Source organism: Narcine bancroftii, chromosome 6, assembly GCF_036971445.1.
Source record: "Narcine bancroftii isolate sNarBan1 chromosome 6, sNarBan1.hap1, whole genome shotgun sequence".
In the NCBI taxonomy this organism is placed as follows: domain Eukaryota; kingdom Metazoa; phylum Chordata; class Chondrichthyes; order Torpediniformes; family Narcinidae; genus Narcine; species Narcine bancroftii.
This window is the reverse complement of record NC_091474.1, coordinates 152,460,988-152,480,933: the sequence shown is the minus strand read 5'-3', so window position 1 is coordinate 152,480,933 and position 19,946 is coordinate 152,460,988. Positions and strand designations below refer to the sequence as shown.

Sequence of the window (19,946 nt, the reverse complement as noted above, 5' to 3'; positions counted from 1 at the left end):
GAGATATTTAATATATAATACAAAATATTATGTTGCAGATGACATCTCTAATTGTGGCTGTACATTTATTTCATGTTCAGAATCTTATTTGTCAAATGGATTGCTGAGAATTGAACCACTTAAAACCTGTTCTGGTCCCATAAGAATTGGTTTGTCGAAAAGGATCAAAGCAAAGCATCTACATCCATATTTAAGATAAATGAATGTATTGTTTTATGCTTTAGGAGTGATTTGACAAAGATGCAAGCATTTAATGTTTTGCTCATGTTTCATTATTTAAGAATTTAAAATTTCATATCCATCATATCTTAATGAAATTTCTTCCATTTTTCACATTGATAATCACAGACAGCAGAATATTTAATTCTTTATGCAAATAAAATTTTCAAGAATGTTATGTCAATTTATTTTAAAGTAACGGAGCAAAAAGGTAATCTACATTTGGCAATTTTTTTTAACCATCAGTCAATCACATTTCACATTTGATGCTGTTAATAATAAATCATCAGGCCTAAACTGTCTAGGTTCCCTCAGGCAGAGAATGCTGTATGCATAGATCAGTTCCCTGAGAGGTATGGGAAGAAAATCTGTATTAAAGGGGTCTGTCATTCCTTGGCAATGTTTTTTCAGGAAGATTCTTCATATTATTCTAATTATTTTTTGCAGCACCATTTTATTTGTAGGCATTAGAATAAAATGGAAATATTGAATAGTGAAGTTGGGCAATAATGAATGAGAATGTAGATGTATGTCAGTTATTACTGTAGCACTACATAAAACCTGGTTCTAATTTAGTTAAAATAGACAAAATGACTTTTACATTGCTGTCAAAATAACAGTGAGCCGATCAGTGCTAACCACAATTGAGGAGTTAGTCAGGCAGTTAAACAAAATAATAAAAATTCAAGTACAAATGACATTTTAACAGGGTTATGACTTTTAATATTCCCAAACAACCTTTCTGAACATTTAAAATTGTCATCACCCTTCTTTTTTTTAATTATAACGTGATTATTTTATTTAAATGTTCTCTCTACCATTTTTACATTCTGATTTATTTTTAACTACAGCTTTCATTCCCTCAGGTTGCTTTTGGTATATACCTTGGCATTCAATAGTTTCACAAACATTTCCTCCGTTACTCTTGATATGTTGTGTTCAGGATTTTTCAGCATGATTGGTTAAGTTGATGCTTTTCTTGCGCTGTTCACAGAAATCACCTGTTGAAAGGCATTGCACTGTTTTGGCAATGTTGTTTTTGCCATTTATGTATAAAACCCATTGGAAGTTTGTGAGGAAATAGGAGTCATTGCTGCCCAATGCTATTTATTTGCATCAACTAAAAACTACATCTCATGACAGTTAAATCTTGACACGTCTGCAAAATGATTCAATTTAAACCTGAAATTATGTTCAGGCTAAAAATAATCAATCAGCTTCAGGAAAATATAGAAGACTCAATTGAAATTTGAATGCAATGATTTTAGCACATGAACTGGGATTTTATAGTAGTTATCTTTGATGCATGTTCAGTTTTACTTGTAACTACATTTTATCAGCGATGTAAGTTATATACTTGTCTTTACTACTGTTTTTGAAGATTGCAATAAGCAGTTGTACTTTACGTTATGTTGATGTTACATTTAATTTCAGTGGTTAATGTAACATGTTGTACCTTTGCTTAAAACTGGATAATCAAAAATTGAGTTATGGTTTACTTTAGATTTTCAATCAAAATTGAAATAAACCTGTTTGAAATTAATTAATATTATACTTATTCACTTGCTAAATATTTACCACATTGAAATAATTTGATTAACCATATAACAATGCACATCCAATATTTTTAAGACATGACAGGGTGAATCATTGATTCTTGCAATATTGCTTCATTAAAAAAGTTCAAGCTATCTTGATTGGTTAGATATAAGAATTATACCAAAACTGTTACATAATAGTTATCAGTAAGAAAAAGCATATTTATAAAATGTAATAAGTGGATCTTAAACTTAGAAAATATGAACATTAGAATTAGCATTAATCTTCATCTAAGCATGTTGCAGCTGTTAGGAGACTGCTTGGTATTGCTCCCATGCAGACTCAGGGAGAACGTACAAACTCCTTACAGACAGCACAGGATTTGAACCCAAGTCCAGTCCTGATTGCTGGTGCTATAAAGGCGTTGCGCAAACCGCTATGCCAATTGCGTTTATAACTGAACATTGCAAACTTTGGCCTTGGTTAGAAAAACACAAAGACTGTGTACAAAAAGGCAAATATCACACTCAGATAAATCTACTTCAGCTAACTTCATTCAGAACTTTTAGCTTCCTATCTTGGATCTATCGAAAAACTGGTCATTAATCAGCCTCTGGCCTACAAACTTTGGGAAGCTAAAAGTATAGCATGTCAATATTTTGCAGGCAATAAAAGATACAAGTGTGTTTATCTTTTAAAAAACTGTTTAATTAATTCATTCTGGCTTTTCTAATATATTTAATCCTTCAAATTTTTTGACTACAATACTGATGCTTCGTGATTACACAGTAGTACATTTTTATTTTTATGAAAAAACTGAACAATTTTGTGGAGGCAGTGTAGAAAATTTAAAATAATGTAGGCAATAAATAAAACATTTTTGTTTGATCACGATTCTTGGAAATATCAGTATTAAAAAGATTCTCTTTTTCTGAAGGTAGAAGCTATATCCATATTATTTTTTAATAATTGATTAATGACCTAAGATACATTAAAGCCATATCTATATTAATGAAAAACCATGTTGAAAACAAACCTTTAGGATTGTATTGAGGTTTTATGGTGTGACAGTTGAAACTCAAATGATATAATTACTTGAATCATGTGTCTCTAACTCTCTGAAATGTACATGAAGAAAAATTAAATAGGAGCATTAAATAATAACTTATTAAAATGTTCCAGAATTCCTGTGCAGGTTTTCCCAATCAGGGGTGCGAGATAGCATTCCAGGGGGTACGAGATAACATTTCAGTTTTTTTGTTTATATTAAAGATATTGTCCTATATATTCAAGATAAAAGTATCAATTTTTTAAAAAGTCCAAATTAAAGATGGGGATGTCCTCTTTTTACTCTATTCAATAGAATGAGATTCTCTATGATTTTTAGCGTGTTTCGATGTGCTGTTTCCTTTTAAATGGCATCGCCCTATAACTTTTTAAAAATCGGGACATTTAAAATGGGGGCCAAACTTGTTTCGTGTCATTTGATGGATATTTTGGAGGAGGAGAACTAGAAACTTCTGAAGAATGGAATGTAAATCCATACTCCTTCAATTTGGATAAGATGGCGGATGATGAAGAGCTGAAGAAGGATCTTATTGAACTGCGCACAAATTGTGTTCTTGAAATGCAGTTTGAAAGCAAAACTTTGGAACAATATTGCTGTTCAGCAATGGACACGTTTCCAAGACTTTGTGAAAAAGCACTAACTATGCTCATCCCATTCGTGTCGACAAACCTCTGCGAGTCTGGATTTAGTGCCCTTTTGTCAATCAAGACAAAATCTAGAAATCGCTTGGGTGCACAGGCAGACGTGTGGTTTGCTATCAGCAACAAAGTGCCACGTTTTGAAAAACTCTTAAGCAATAAACAGGAACAAAAGAGTCATTACATTTAAATTGGCTTATGAACATTTGAACATTAGTTCTTTAATTTTTTTTAAAGAAATTTCATGCATGGATGAAAATTTAATTTTTTTGTCGGGTTTATGCAACTTTTAATTTGTTGTAATATTTTTTTCTTTTCCATATGTTTCATTTTTGTTTATAATTAAAAATTGATTATACAAATTTGTTTTGGTCACCTTCACCTTTATTCTTAAAAAAATTATTACTTTAAGGGGTGTGAGAACATATTAAAATTTTTTAGGGTGCGGGGCATAAAAATGGATGGGAACTACTGCTGTAGAGGTGGATCTCAACTATGTAAGGTTTTAAACCATATCTGAAAAATTCCATGCCCTTTATTTGTCTGCTATCACAGGCCTTAAAGAAAACAATTAATGCTAGGTCTTACCCAGAATTTACTATGTGGATGCAGAAGAGGATGTTTCATTTGGCTGAAGAATCAGTTTCAAAATAAGGCCGAAGCTATTTAGAACTGAAAAGTGGAGAATTTAGTAATTGATTGGGCAATTGAGTTCAACAGTTGAAGATAAAGGGGAGAGTCATCGTCGGAGTGGGCTAAGTCAGAGTAGTAAAGGCTTTGGTGAGAACAGGTAAGATGCAAGGATTTGAAGTTGAAGTCAGAAAGGGCCACCCTATTTGAGGAACAAAAAGGATTTAGCAGGTAGGCACAGGTAAAGGGAGGTTTTGTTTTAGATATCATATGTTTTGTTCAACTAATCATAGACAGTGGGAATGGCAGCCAAATCAGGGGAATGTTCCTCTTGCAAAATGTGGATCTTCAGGAAAGCCAGCAGTATCTCTTGCGACTTCATCTGCAAGAAGTACATCCAGATGCAGCTCCTGACTAGCCAAATTAAGGAATTGGAGCTGGAGCTGGATGAACTCCAGATCATTTGAGACACAGAGGGAGTGATCAACAAGAGATAGATACTATCACACCTAGGAGGCAGGAGGAGGGTAGATTGGTAACAGTCAGGAAAGGGAAAGGGAACAGACAGGCAGTGCAGGGCAGCCCTTTGACTGTCTCCCTCAATAACAAGTATACCATGGATAATGTTTTGATGGGGGGGGGGGGGGGGAATGACTTACCAGGAAAAAAGCATGGAGATTAGGTCTCTGGCATGGAGTCTGATCCTGTGGCTAAGAAGGGAAGGGAGGAGAAGAGACAATGTGTAGTTGTGATGATACAACCACTGGACTGTCAGTGACTGTTTGCGCCTGTCCACATTCCTGCACTGCTGACTTCAGGGGGAAACCCATTGTGCCTGCAGGGAGGTAACCTGGGAGACTGGCTCCACCTAGTCCCTGCCACTCTTCAGCCCACATAAAGGCTCCTGCTGGCCCCTGATCAGGAGCAGAGCACACAGAGCCATAAAGGATACAGAACCTCGTGTGCAAGTTTTAAGCTAATTAAAGCCTGTAGTACAGCCTTTCGTTGTTTGCTTGTTTGTTCTCATTGCCTCTTTGAAACAGGTGGGTGCCATGCCCTGTCAGAGTGAGATATTGAAGTTATCCATGAAAACATTGGCCAAAGGTTTTCAGTACTTGACGTACAGCTTGATGTGGCTTTCAAGCTTACCCGAGTCAAGTTACCCCTCTAAACCTGCTCTGCAGGGCGTCGCTGTGAATGTTTAGCTCTAATTTTACTGTGTTCTTTTATTTTAATACGGTGGCACAAGTAAACCAGAGAGAAATTTATCATTGTATCAGAGTTAGATTAATATAAAATACTTCTGTTGTTTAATCCCGGAAGGTGGTCTTTATTTTTAAGGAGGGACTGTGCTGTTTATATAATTTTTTTATGTATTAAAAATGTTTTCTATTTACGTATGTCCCGGTTATCTACTAAATAATACTTTATTATTGTATCAAGCTACTAAAGATTCACAGCAGTTGCTTAAACAATCGAGCAAAAGCTAAAATCAAATGATGAAATTTACATGGACATCTTCTCATTTAACTGGATGTAATCAAAAGCATGCAATATAAGTGGAATGCATTATGCTGTAAAGCAAAATATGTACATTCTCATGGAGATGATGGATTCATGATCATGACTGACAAGTTATGTTTAAATTAAAGTTATTGAATTTGAGGTGTGTGATGCACATATTGATGTCACTATAAATGTATGGATGAAAACTATTTTTGTTGTCCTCAAAGCGAATTTCAGGAATTATATGGCTCAATGTATAATGCAATTCATTTAGAAAATGAAATTATACCATTATTACAAATATACTTTGGTTCCATCTCATTTTTTGTTAAAAAGAAGTAAAAGCCTCAACCTTGTTAATTTGCTCATCCTTAATTTTGGGATCTGGCCTACAATTTTGGGATCTGGCCTACAATTTCTGGATCTGGCCTACAATTTCTGGATCTGGCCTACATCCCGAAATAATTGCACATACCTTATAAAATGCAAAATAGTGATGTTTCAGAATTGTGTTATAGCAAGAACTGGGGCAGCATGGTTTGCGTAGCAGTTAGCATAATGCCATTGCAGAGCCAGTGACCAGGGTTCGAATTTGTTGCTGTCCGTGAGGAGTTTGTACATTCTCCCTATGTCTGTGTGGGTTTACTCCAGTTGCTTTTGTTTCCTCCCACCCTACAAAAAAAGTGTACCAGGATTGTAGGTTAATTGGGTGTGTTTGGGCAGCATGGGCTCATGGGACAAAAGTGTATGTCTAAATTTATTTTTAAAATGTGTGTGCATCATTTAGATTGTTGACAGGCCTCACATCTATGCAAAGCTTAAAATTTGATACTCATTTAATTTTTCATTCATAAAGAAGTGAATTTTCAAAGCTTCTGTATTTTGTAGAAATGCTTCCTTTTATTTTTAATACTTTGTGCATGCAACTCACAGGAAAGTGGGACCAGATTTTAGGAATATTAAATTCTTGAGGGAACTTTTACAGATACACAATCATTGTAGAAGCTAGTTCAATCAAAAATCAATGCAAGCAACTTGCATTTCTCTTCTTTTTCTTTGTTCTATGTGTGTGAAATTGGTTGTTTCCAGATTGGAACCGTATTGTAACAATCTCTTTGTGCCTGTCTAAAAAAAATCAGAAATTAACTACTGAAGTCTGCTCTGGAAGGATCATGATCAAAACAGGTCGTGTGATAATGTGATTTCTCTCCTATATCCTTTGTTGGGAAGTTTAGTTCATGTAGTGCTGTAGTATGCCTTTTAGTTGCTTTGATCTCTCAGCAATTTCCATTTAGGGTATAGCCAGTTTCCCTTATTTATCTCTGCTCCTTCACCATCTTCACCTTAATGGCACTAACCTAATCTAGGCCTAGTCTCATTGAGTCATTGCTCTCATCCTGGTCTCCTGATTTCTCCAATTATCCCTTGATCATGGCTCCAAATGAAGACCTGTACAAACTCCAACCATTTGGCCCCTCTGTCTACAAACTTCAGGAGGTAGCCATGGTCCTAATTTATTTGATTACTTCCTTTGCTTTCTCTGCAATGGTAAGGGTTAATCCTTGTACTGATTGATAAATTACATTTGGCAGATGTTTCAATTTTTCTTCATACTTTTGCAGTTCATTAGCTTAAGTGAGAGGAGTACATTATAGAACATAGTGTTTGGAGAAGAATAAGATCTTTGAAGTAATCAGTATTTTTTAATTAAGAGGAGTAAATTAGGAGTTTAATTCAGGTGTAATTCATGGCAGTAAAGCTTAGCTGACTGAGTTGCTCCTGTGCAATATGAAATGTCAGGTACATGTCCAGTAACCATGGCAACCAAGAATTCAGTAAGTCTATCCAGCTGCAGCTATTGGATAACTGCATGATGAAAATGAAGCTGCATTGTGGAATGTGTATAATACTGAGATGTATGTGGATGACACATTCACTGAAGTAGTAACTTGGAGTAAAGATTGCACAAGCAGGAAGGGAATGTGTGACTGTAAGGCAAAATAGGGAAGGAAGGAAGTTGAGAAAGCCTATATAGCTATCCCCTTCTCTAGCAGATACACTGATCTGGGTACCAATGTGGAAGATGAGTTCTCAAAGTAAGGCAGCAAGACCTAGGTTCATGCCACATTGGGTGGTTCAGATGCCTAGAAGGGGAGGGAGAAGAATGGGGGAGCTATTGTAATCGGGATTTCATCAGTAATGGAGCAAACAGGAGTTTCTGTGGCTGAAGATCTGATTCCACAATAATATATGGCTCTGGGATCAAGAATGTCACGGAACAACTGCAGAGTATCCTGAAAGGCAAAGGTGAACAGCTGGTGATGCTGGTACACATCAGTACCATTTACATATGTAAAAAAAAGGATAAAGGCCTGTAAGATAAATTTAATGAGTTAGGAAATAAATTAAAAGACATGGTCTCGAAGTTAATAATTCCAGTGCCACATGTCAGTGAGTACAGAAATGGAAGGATAGTCCAGAAGACCAGATGAATGAATGACTAGAGAGATGTTGGGGGGAGGGGTGGGGAAGATATTGATTTCTCTGACACTGGACCCAGTTCTGGGGAAGGTGGGACCTCTTCAAATAGAATAGCTTTTTGGGTTGATTTAAACTGGAATGACAGGTAGGCTGGGATCACAACAGGGTAACGAGGGAAAGGGAAAGAAAAACTGAGTGAAAGAAAGAATAATAATGATTAAAAAGGCAATTAGGAGTACTGAGCAAAATATGTATGATTATTAAAAATGATAAAAGGCAAACTTTAAAATACAAAACATTCAATAAGAAATAGGAACCAACAACTTAAATGGAGATAAAAGGGTATGTTTACTGAGTTATGGTACAGGAGAATCAAATATTCAAAGTTATTTCATGTTCTGAGGGGCATTTGGGGAAGGAAAAGAACATGGAGTAACACTTAATAATTGATGACTCAAGTATTGTTCTGAAAGTTGATCTGGGCTTAGAGGATGCTATATCCATCTGGAGGAAGGTGCAAAATAGCAAGAAAAAGAAGGCGGCAGTGGAACTAGTTTGTAGACTGTAGGAAATTCACAAATGATAGGAGCATTCCAAAAAAAGTACAAAAATATGGAAGGCATTATTGTTTTTATATATTGGGTTAATCAAGTTAGAAATGGTAACCATGAGAACAAAAACCTAGAAACCATTCAGGATAATTTCCTGGAGCACAACATTAAGGAGTCGACCAAAGAAAAGCTATCTTTGACCCGAGAACAAGAAAATTGGATGGGAAGCTATTGTGTTCGTCTTAAATAAAGGGAATTAAAATGGATTGAGACTAGGTTTAGTTAACGTGGTTTGGGCAGATGAATTACCAGGAAAGACAGTAGATGTACAGGCAATTCATGATGTTCATCAAAAAGAAATAAAGTAAAACAAAAACTATAGGTATTTAAGGTGGGTATTAAGTTAAGAGTGAAAATCAATAAGCATCATCTACATATTTCACTCATCCAATGACAATGACTTGTTCTGACATTAGGCTAAACAGGTTTCCATTTGTCAAGGTGATGAGCTTCTCTGCAGCATTAAGCTTGTGACACAAGAGATGCAACATTGGAGCAAGAAAAACATGAAAAATACAGTTGTAGGGAAGAATCCAACTTTGTTGATATCACTCTCTATGTCATCACATTGCAAACACAAAATAAAAATGAGTTAAATATGTATCATGGTTGGTGGTTCACTTTGTTCTTGGAGTTGCTTGGTGAAAATCATGTTTCTCTGCTTTTCCATGGGCAGAATTTAGGCTGTGGTTGGTTAGGGCAGCAACTCTTCTGTCATTGAGAACAGGCAGTTGAAGAAGGACCTGGCTATTACCCCCTTGTCATGGGGTCCACCTGCAGTTACCATGATTGGATCTATCTCCTTATATGAAGATCTGCCCAGCATATACTCTTCAGTTGGCGATGAGGTTGCGGGTTTTTAATGAAGCTCCTCTTTGCAAAGTTTGAAATTTTAACTGGAGTACCATCTGCTCCCAAAATGCGTTTTGTTGTTTTTAGTTAGAATTTGGCCTTTTCAACCTCTTGGTAATAAGGCAAGATCAGGTAGTTTGCAGTGGAATCACATAAAATGTGTTGACATCAACAATAGTGTTGTGGTTGACAAAATCATAAAACCATTCATTCCTGAAGTCATTGACCTACCTTGACCTTGATATTTTCACCTTTGTTTTAGACAGTCCAGTAGGATGGAGTCATCTTTTGCCTTGAAAACAGATAATCCACTCACATCATATTGGTCAGTAAGTTGCTATTCCTCTGGGGTTTTTTCATGCATTCAGTCCACCAATCCATGCCAGCTCACAGAACAATCCTATTCTACTATTAGTGTTCCCTGTAATCTATCCTCTCCACACTTGCAAAAACTCCTTCTGGACCACTTCTTCAGGTGTCTCTGGAGGTGTATTTTTTTTAATCAATTGGGGATATGATGGAGCTTTTAATTAATGAACATCTTGTATTCAATTACCTTTTCTTAACCAGTCATTTTCATCAAAACACTTCTGGTTCTTTCTTATGGGCTGCCAGAGGCTAAAAGGTAATCTGATAAAAGTCTATAAAATGATGTGAGGCATTGATAGGGTAGATAGTCAGAAATTTTCCCCAGGGTAAAAATTTCACAAATTAGATGATACACATGTAGATGAGGAGGTTGGGGCAACAGGTGGAAGAGAGGAGAGCTTAAAGGAGGTATGCAAGTGAAGTTTTCCACAAAGAGTGGTGGGTAGCTGGAATGGGCTGCCAGGAGTAGTGGTGGAAGCAGATACAAGGCCATGTTTAAGAGGCTTCAAGATAGACACATGAATGTGCATGGAATAGAGGAACATTTATCAAGAGGGAAGTGTATTATGTGCAAGTGTAACAAAGAAAAAAATGGGCTTTAATAGTTTTCAATTCTATATGAATTTTATCTCAATGAGTTACTTGCACATGGCTACAAATAACCTATGTTACATTGAAAAAGACAAAAAAAATCATGCTAATAATCTAACCCTTCCTTTTAATAATGTTTCTGGTGGGAATGAGTTTGGTGGTGCACATCTCTTGTGCACCTCCTCAGCCTGTCCTTCCTGACTCTCACACTGCTGTTTCCTTGCTAATGGTAAGTGGGGGAGAAGATTGCTACTGAGCTATTTTAAATATTTTCCTTGGAAAATGAATTGGTTATGACATCAATCTTAATGTATATTTTTCATTACTAATATTATTATGTTCTACAGATGGTTTTATATTGTTTTAACCATACATGTAAGTTTTATGGATATTTTTCTCTTACTCCATTACCATATGCTGGTCATATGATCAACATAGCTTTTCTGAGATTTCACAGTGTATATTCTGTTATTTTACATGCTTAGAAGCAAAGGGGTTTTTAAAAAAGGAAGAAAACCCAGAAGACAATGGTTGTATTAGAATTTCCTTGTTAAATGTATGATTCCAGCAGTTAATTTTTCTATGCAGTTTTTAACTTGCCCACCAGGTGCCACTGTTTTCACCTTGTAAATATAGTTCTTTTTTAAATAGTTTGAAAATATTTTAAAATGCAAAATGTTTTCCTGGGCAAATCTTAAAAGCTATCAGCTAATACTATGTACACTGAGTTGAGTATGCATTGAAATGTTAAAATAAAGTATATGTGTGTAGTTGAGGAAAAGGATGAATGGGATGCATACTGTTGTTACCTTGCTAAGGGAGCAGCGGGGTTTAAAAAAAAATGAAAGACCCAGAAGGCAATGATAGTTGTATAATTTTGTCTTTTAAAGGGAGCAAATAAATTGTGGAAAACAATTCCATGAATCGTCTCTTCTACGCCCTATGCAAACCCGTTACACAAGCAGAGGGGTTTTATTTTAATTTGGGGATCATGTTAGGTGCAGACCTATGTTTCTGTGCTGTTCTTTGTTTTATATATGTCCAGATATGCTTAATTATAGCAGAATGGGCTAACAAGTGTTAAAAAGAAATTAAGCCATGCTTGCCTTTATTAGATGAGCAAAAAGAAATTAAGTCATGCTTACCTTTATTAGATGAGCACTGAATATGAGAACAATGTGCTGGAATGAAATACAACATAAATTAGAACACAACTTGAGAACTGCTCACAGACATGGGTACCTGTTGGCAGGAAAACTGAGTGTACTGGAGAGGGTGCAATGGCTATTTCCAAACTGAAAAATTGCAGTTGTGGGAAGATATTGGATAATGAGGGTTGTTTTCCTTGAAACAACAGTGGAGGCTAAAGGAATACTAAATTATGTGAGAACTAGATAAAGTAATAAGGAATGACTTCTTTCCCCACCAGAGAGGTCAAAAATCAAGAGGCATAGATTAGAGGGAAGATGAGGAAAACCTTTTTCATTCTGAGGATGGTAGGGAACTCATTATCTGTAGATGCAGAGACCCACAACACATTTAAATGTACTTGGATGTGTACATGAGCAGCTGTGATCTGCAGGATTACTGGTCAAGAACTGCAAGATAGAATTAGGCTGGATGAAATGGTTAAGCTTTCTACTGCCTACATTTCAACCTCCATGTTTATGTAGGAACAAAATATTGATGCTGGTACAGCTACAGTTTGCCAATCAATCCAAAAAAGCTTTTACCCTAACCCATCCTGTGGGAAATCAATAGAATTAAATCAACCATCAGAGAAAAGCAAAATCAGGAGAAGTGTTAAACAGGCAACATTTCTGAATTTATCTATTACGGTACTCAATGAATGAGTTAGGTCACATTTTTCCTATTTTTTTTTTCTCTTGTATATGTCTTGAATATTGCCTCTTAAGTGACAGTATTAAGTAAAATTGGATCTGAGGAGTTAATGGTTCTGATATTGCAATGAATTCACAAAGCTACATGATAGTGCCCTTATTCATATTAATTCATTCCCACATATAATTTAGCAAGTGATTTATCCAACCCATTTCCCCTGGTGATATAAATCAGACCTCAATGTTTAAACATAACTAAAATAACAGGAGAAAATGTTTTTTCTAGTTAATTATGGATACTGTTTGCAATGGAATTGATCTTTGCTATTTAAAGTTTGAAATTAGATATTTTAGCATGGAAGAAATATTTAGAAAATTCAGTGTTTTTTAAAAAAAATAAACTGTTATAATTAATTCTACTAATGATCAAGAAAGCCAGAACATTATGAATCATTTTACACTTCATTTGTAATTTATTTAAAACAATTATACAATACAGTTTAATAAAACAAACTTTAAAATATTCACTAAGTTAATTAAATGAAAAATGAGGCACCTTGTTACATTATTACAAAGATCAATCAAATTGCTGTTCAATAAAAATCCAGTGAGTAATACAATAAAACCCGTTATCCAGAATTGAAGCAATTGGCAACCTCAAGCAACTGACAAAAAAAAATCAAGGAAAAGAAATACATAAAATTTTTAAAAAATAATATTAAATAAATTTTTTAATAAAAATTTAATATTGTAAAGGTAAATGTTCTCTGCAGTAACACACAAACCTTTGGTAAGGATGAGAGCAAATATTCAGCCAGTGGAGTACTTTGGTCATGCTTTGCTCGAAGCAGCTGTTTGAATAAAGTTGTGTTTGAGTAAAATGACATTGGCCAGGATGAAGAACTAGTTGATGCCGCTTGTCTTTGGGGGGACTCTCTAAAAGTGTCTCCTTATCCCTGATTAGTAGGAGTCTTTATCTTTATTAGTATATTATTAAGATTATTAGTAAGGCTTTATCTGTAAACTTGGGGGACGGGGTGGTTAATTATAAAGATGGCATGGTTAGCATGGCAGTTAGTGCAACCTATTACAGCTCCAGCGACCGGGGTTTGAAATTGAATTTTGTAAGTTATGGGAATTACCAGATTAAGGTGAACTTTACATAATTAAGGATTCCAATACTTTTTTTCACCTTACATTTTGCACAGTCTTTTGTCATTTAAACTGTTGCTTCTTAATGCTGGAGTACTGCCAATTCCCATAGGTGCCAGATATCAGGGGTTTTACTGTATATTTTCTCTGTATTAATTATATTCTGATCTTAGAATGTACATTTTATTGATAAATGATGATTAACTGGTCAGGTTTTCTTTATGTTTTAACTGCACTCAAACACCATACTTCTTTTGGGTTGATGTCACTGGTTTTCCATGTATTTGAAAATTGTTAGAAAAACTTCAAGGAAATGCAATAAATGGTAGACAGATCTGATTAATGAATATGGTTCCTGATTACAGAAAGTCCTCAGAGAGCTTTTTCAAAGGTCAAGGTCAGAGTCAGCTTTTAGAGGTACAAATTCTGCCAGGATTTAGTGGGAAAAAACAAAAGCATGATTTTAATATATTATCTTTGTAAATACTCTTTGAAAAGACAAGCTAGATAAACTAAGTATTTAATTTTATATTACACAACTAACCATAATGTGCTTCATTTTAAGGAATGATTTGTAAAATATCAATCCAAATTATATACATGCATAAAATAGAAAAAAAAAGCCAACTTAACACAACACACATTGTCATGCCTTAATTTATTTGTGTTTTATTTTGCAGCATTATGTCCAAAGGGAATGAAATTGTATCTGGAGATTGATAAAGTCTGTGTTAATGTGCTGCATTCTCTCCTAAGAAGGGTATGCAGGGCTGAGGAAGTAAATATGTTTCCATTTGTTAAGGGAGTGAATAGATCAGTGATGTTCCCAAGATTCTCACTGAGGCCTTTTCTTCTTGTGATTCTGGGAAGCTCATTTTCAATATCTGCATTAAGTTTTTGCCTGGCTTCCTACTGGCACTTACTTTACAGTAGAAAAAGTCTCTACTAAAGCTTCTTAGATATGTTATTTCCCTCAAAATCTATGCTTGCCCGTCCTCTTGTATAAACCCTTTCCTCTGCCACTGTAGTGAGAGGGGTCTAACTAAAGTCAGAAGTGATGTTGTGCGATTGTAAACAAAGCGATCAATACCTTCTTACTCTAATTAACATTTCTGTGGTCTTTGATGGGAGGGTTGTAGGGCTGACCAACATCTTTTTGATTTCCATTGTCATTCAACTGAGTGGAATTGTCTCTTCTGATTCAAATTAATCTAACCAGTTGTAGCCTATAAATTATCAGTGGCAGGTAATCACTAGGTTGATAAAGGGTTGGATGGGGAGTGGGTGATAGGGAATGCTGAAAGACAATTCCATAGCTGTTAATGTGGCTCCTGAATAACTTATTACTTCCTGTTATTTAGGTGAAGGATGTCACTTAACAGCTGCAAGTAGACTGAAGGGGAAGAATGGACATTCAAAGGAGGATGGGGCAGGAGAGATGGACTACGAGGGAGTGATTTAGACCTCTGCGACAATAGAATCATTTCTGGGACGGGTGGGATCTGTGTAAATTGAACAGGTCACACCTCAGGACTAGGACCAATATTCTTGCAGGCATAATTGCCTGTGTGATTGGGGAGGATTTCAATTTGACAGGAGGAAATCCAAGAAGGAGATAAACAAAGCAGAAAGTGTAAGTTAGAAAGTAGTAGGTGAACTAGTCTACAGAAACAAATGCAAGAAGCAAATCTGCTCAAGGTGTTTACAAAGGTCAATGTGACAAAATTATGAATGCTCCATCTAAATGCTCACAGAGTTTGCAACAAGGTACATTAATTCATGACACAGATGTAAATGTGTATGCTCTAATTGTCATTATTGAAACATGGCTGCAAGGAGATCAAAGCTAAAAGCTAAATGTTCAAGAGTATTTGACATTTAAGAAGGATGGGCAAAAAGAAAATTGCTGCAGTGATAAGAAATGATCTTGGTTCTCCAGATCATGATGTAAAATTAGAATACATTTGGGTTGAGTTGAGAAATAATGAAAGCAGAAAAATTGTGGTAGGATTTAATTGTAGACCAGCAATAGAAATGTTTATATTGGGCCTAGTGTAACTCAGAAAATCAGAAATGCATGTAATGAGATAATATGGTGAGCATGGGGGCTAAATTCACAAATATACTGGACAAATTAAATTAGCAGTTATAAAATGGAGAAAAAAATGATGAAATGTATACAGAATAATTTTCTAGATTAATATGTTGAAGGATTAACAGGAGAAAGCTGTGTATGGGGAAATGATTAATTGACAATCTTGAAAAGGGACCTTTACTGAAGAGGGAACATAATATGAAAGAATTTTACACTGAGTTTGAAAATGATGAAGTTCCACTTGAGTCTTAAACCTTAACAAAAAAAGAAAACTAGGAAAATATGAAGGAAGAGTTGGATAGGGAAAATATATTGAAAACTTAGATGGTAGACTGCATGAAAACAAATAATACAATCATGGCAAAAAAAAAGTTATGGCACAGAAAACAAAAGAAAAAATGATTCATCTATGATTGAGAAGAGAAACTAAAGAGTGTTAAACGAAAGGAAAAAAATTATAAAGTTGCCAGAAATAATAGTATGTGTGAAAATTGGAACAATTTTAGAATTTAGTAAAGGAAGATGAAGAACTTGTAAGAAAAAGCAGAGGGACTTCCAGTTGGGTGTGATATATCACAGCTCTGTACTTTCAGTATTCTTTTCTCCCCTTTTTAAAACTTTCAAAGAGGTGTCAAATTTTATATTTTGTGTTTTTATCTAAGTTGAAATGGATACAAGGAGTAAGAAGCAAGGTTGAAAAATGGAAAGAAACATGAAACTTACCAGCAAACCTGACTACTGAGGGCTTCTTTCAAGCCCCCCATGTTCTTACCCCTCCTTATTAAATCAAGAACTAAGCAATTGGTAGGTAGGAATGACTTCAAAGTTAAATGGATAATGAAACATTTTATGACTGATGACAAAGGAGGTGGAAGTGAAGAGATGTAATGTCTGATATAAGCCTAACCAGACCTAACTACATGCATCGGGTTTGGGCATGAAAAGAAATGATAAATCCTCTGGCTTGGGTCAGATGTATTGAAGTTTAGAGCTGAGGTTCTTGATAGGGCTGATTAAAACTAGCAAAAACAGGTTGCTGGAGGAACTCAACTGGTCAGGCAGTGTATGTGGAGGGAAATGGAGATGTTTTTGGTCAAGATCTCATCTTGACCTGAAGTTTCAGTTCACTGTTTCCCTCCACAGATGCTGCTTGTACTGCAGACTTTATCCAGCAACTCCTTTTTGCAGCATCGCAATCTCTTGATTGTTCTGACTAAAACAATAGCCTGCTTAAAAACAATTAGCACAGAAAGTGGTTCCTGTTTCTGATTGTGCAGTTTCACTGTAAATGCTGGGTTTCTGTCTGAGACTGTCAGATCAGAATATATGCATTGGGTTCAGATTGGACATGTTCTAATCAGGTTTTCATTTCAAGATTCAATTTATTGTCATTGTAATAGAACAGTGTCATATTACATGAAATTGCTTTTCCCTGCTGTTTAAGCAGACTTGCCATCAGGAGAAATTGCCTGAAGCACCTCTTACAGTCACCGACTGTCCGTAGATTTGCCTTCAGCGCTTCTGCTTCAGCGAATCCAGTCCAAACTATTGGCAACCTGAGCTCCGGATCCAAACCTCCGACATGGTCAGGAACCCTTCAGCGCCTTCGGCACTCCCTCGCGTCCTGGTTCTGATACCTGGTACTCCTTCAGCCAGTTTTGAGCCAGTCTACAGCAGCCCGGTGCAAATCTCCTGACAACAGTCTCCTGCAGCCTCTGTGGGTTCCTCGCCTCGAGTTGCTAGCAGCCTGCCGCATGCAATGGTCACATTTTAACGTGAGTGGCCTTTTAGTTTGACATCTTGGCAGCAGAAGAAGAGCACAAGCATTAGATCTGGCAAGCCTTCAATAAAAATACATGATTATCAGTAATCAATCAGACAAGGATATAAAATTCATGGTTGAAATGTTAAATCAACATATGCAGCATCACAAATAGATGGTCATTGGAAAATATGCTGCTGATGGCCAGCAAATCCACAGAAAGGCAAATGTGAGGTTAACCACTTTAGCAAGAAAAATGGAAGATCAGAATATTTTTTAAATGGCAAGTGATTGCAGTATTGTGCTAGGCAAAGGACTTGAGCCTGCTTGTGCATGAATTCCAAAAGGTTGGTTTGCAGGTGCAGCAGGCTATCAAGAAGGCAAATGGAATTTTGGCCTTCATTGCGAGAGGGATTAATTTTAAGAGCAGGGAGGTTATGCTGTGTGGAGTACTGTGTTCAGTTCTGATCTCCTTATTTGAGGAAGAATGTACTGACTTTGGTGGTAGTGCAGAGGACGTTCACTAGGTTGATTCCAGAGATGAAGAGTTTAGAAGGAGAGATTGAGTCATCTGGGAATGTACTCGCTGGAATTTAGGAGAATGAGAGGGGATTTTATAGAAATATCTAAAATTATGAAAGGCATAGATAGGATAGAGGGTAGAAAGTTGTTTCCATTGGTAGGAGAGACCAGAGCTCATGTCAGGGTTGTAGATTTAGGACAGATGGAGAGGAACTGCTTTTCGCAGAGGGTGATGAATATACGGAATTAGCTGCCCATTTAAGTAGTGAATATATTTATCTCGGTAAATATATTTAAGACAAGGATGGATGAATTTTTAAATAGTAAGGGAATTAAGAAATATGGGAAAAAGGCAGGTAGGTGGAGATAAGCCCATCGTCAGATCAATCATTATCTTATTGAATGGCGTAGCAGGCTTGACAGGCCAGATGGTCTACTCCCGCTCCTGTTTCTTGTGTTCTTCTGCCTATTGTAAACTGGTGTATTTTTTGACAACTAGTGTCTGTCCTTTCTTCAAAACAGAACAGTGCTGTCAAGACAGAGGCATCTTCCTGCAAGTTGCTAATATCTTTAAGTTTGTGCAACCTTGAGCACTAGGTTCCCAGGGTAGGGACTATACCAATTGAATTGAATCTAATATTCCGTGATCTTTTCTTTCCCCATAGGGAAGGGTTAGATTATTAGCATAATTTTTTTTGTCTTTTTCAATGTAACATAGGTTATTTGTAGCCATGTGCAATAATATATCTACTTTGTTGGATACTTATTATTACTACCTATGTATGATTTAATTATAAAACTTAATAAAACTAATGAAAAAGAAAAGATTTTTCCCCTATTTACCTCTTGCATCTCTAAAAGGCTGTCAGAGCTACATCTAGATCTTAAAGTACAGTCTGTATAGAGATTAACAACATTAAATAATGGTTTCTTTCAGAAATAATCTGCTTTAGCATTGTCATTGAGTATTTTAATGGTTAAATGCTGCTCTGCTTTGATTACACATTTTTTTGGAACATTCATACAACCTGTCTCTTTCCAATACAGACATTTAACCTATGTTCTGTCAATTGACATTTTGTCAATATATTTTATAATTTCTGAGCTTCCTTTATTTGTTTCCACTCTTTTTCCTTGTTTGTTCAAATTTGAACTCTTTCTACTGAGCTCATGAATCCAGATTATGTAGCTAAGTTAGAAACAATGCTGCCAATGTAAGTCCTGGTGCACACACTCAATACCTGGCTCCTTTTCTGAGAATTATTGTGATCACATCTTAAGAATGGTTCTCATTCTTATGTTTACACTGAATCTCTGAAAAGAGGAGCTATCCAAATGTCATTTGGAGTCAAAGTCCACCACATGGAGCCAAACGTTTCCCATAGGTTTCCCATCTGAATCCATGTCATCTGCTGTATAGGATCAAGTTTAGTCCATATGATCAATTTGTTTAATTTCAATGGAGCCATGAAAAAGATAATGGGTTAATGAAACACACAGAGATTAAAGAGGAGGAGGTGCTTGCTGTCTTACAGTGAATAAATCCCTCGGCCCTGACATGATATTCCCTTGGACCTTAAGGGAGACTAGTGTAGAAATTCCAGGGGCCCTGGCAGAAATATTTCTTTCTTTCTTTTTCTAACATTTTATTAATTTGTATAATAATAAAACATGAACACATAATATATATGGAATACATAAAAAGTACAAAGTAATGACACTTTATACAAAGCTATTGTAATCGGTACCCATATTACTAATCACTTCTAAACACTAAATTAAGGAATGATATGAAATATTTATTATAATTTATAATATCTATACCCACTACCTAAACCAGAGTTGTATGGCATCTTGGCAGAAATATTTAAAATGTCCTTGAGTACGAGTGTGGTGCCAGAGGATTGGAGGTTAGCTCATGTTGTTCTGTTGTTCAAAAAAAGGCTGCAAAAGTAAACCAGAAATTATGGGCCAGTGACCCTGATGTCAGTAGTAAATATTGGTGGGTGTTCTGAGAGATCAGATATACAAGTGTTTGGTTAGCTGTGTTGATTAAGCATAGTCAGTAT

The 19,946-nt window shown here is 35.8% G+C and overlaps 1 protein-coding gene across 6 annotated transcripts in view; it reads left to right on the top strand.

The window, feature by feature from the left end:
* Nucleotides 1-19,946, top strand: part of LOC138736596 (uncharacterized) — a 61,793-nt gene that overhangs the window by 27,188 nt on the left and 14,659 nt on the right. Inside the window, exon 4 of one of the 6 annotated variants that reach the window (XM_069886362.1) lies at nucleotides 81-1,708. The exons of 4 other annotated variants lie outside the window; for them this stretch is intronic. In XM_069886362.1, the coding sequence (XP_069742463.1) occupies nucleotides 81-199 (119 nt within the window). In that variant the 3' untranslated portion in view covers nucleotides 200-1,708. Of the gene's footprint in view, nucleotides 1-38; nucleotides 1,709-19,946 lie in introns of those variants that run through there. One more of the 6 variants, XM_069886361.1, reaches the window with a different exon arrangement.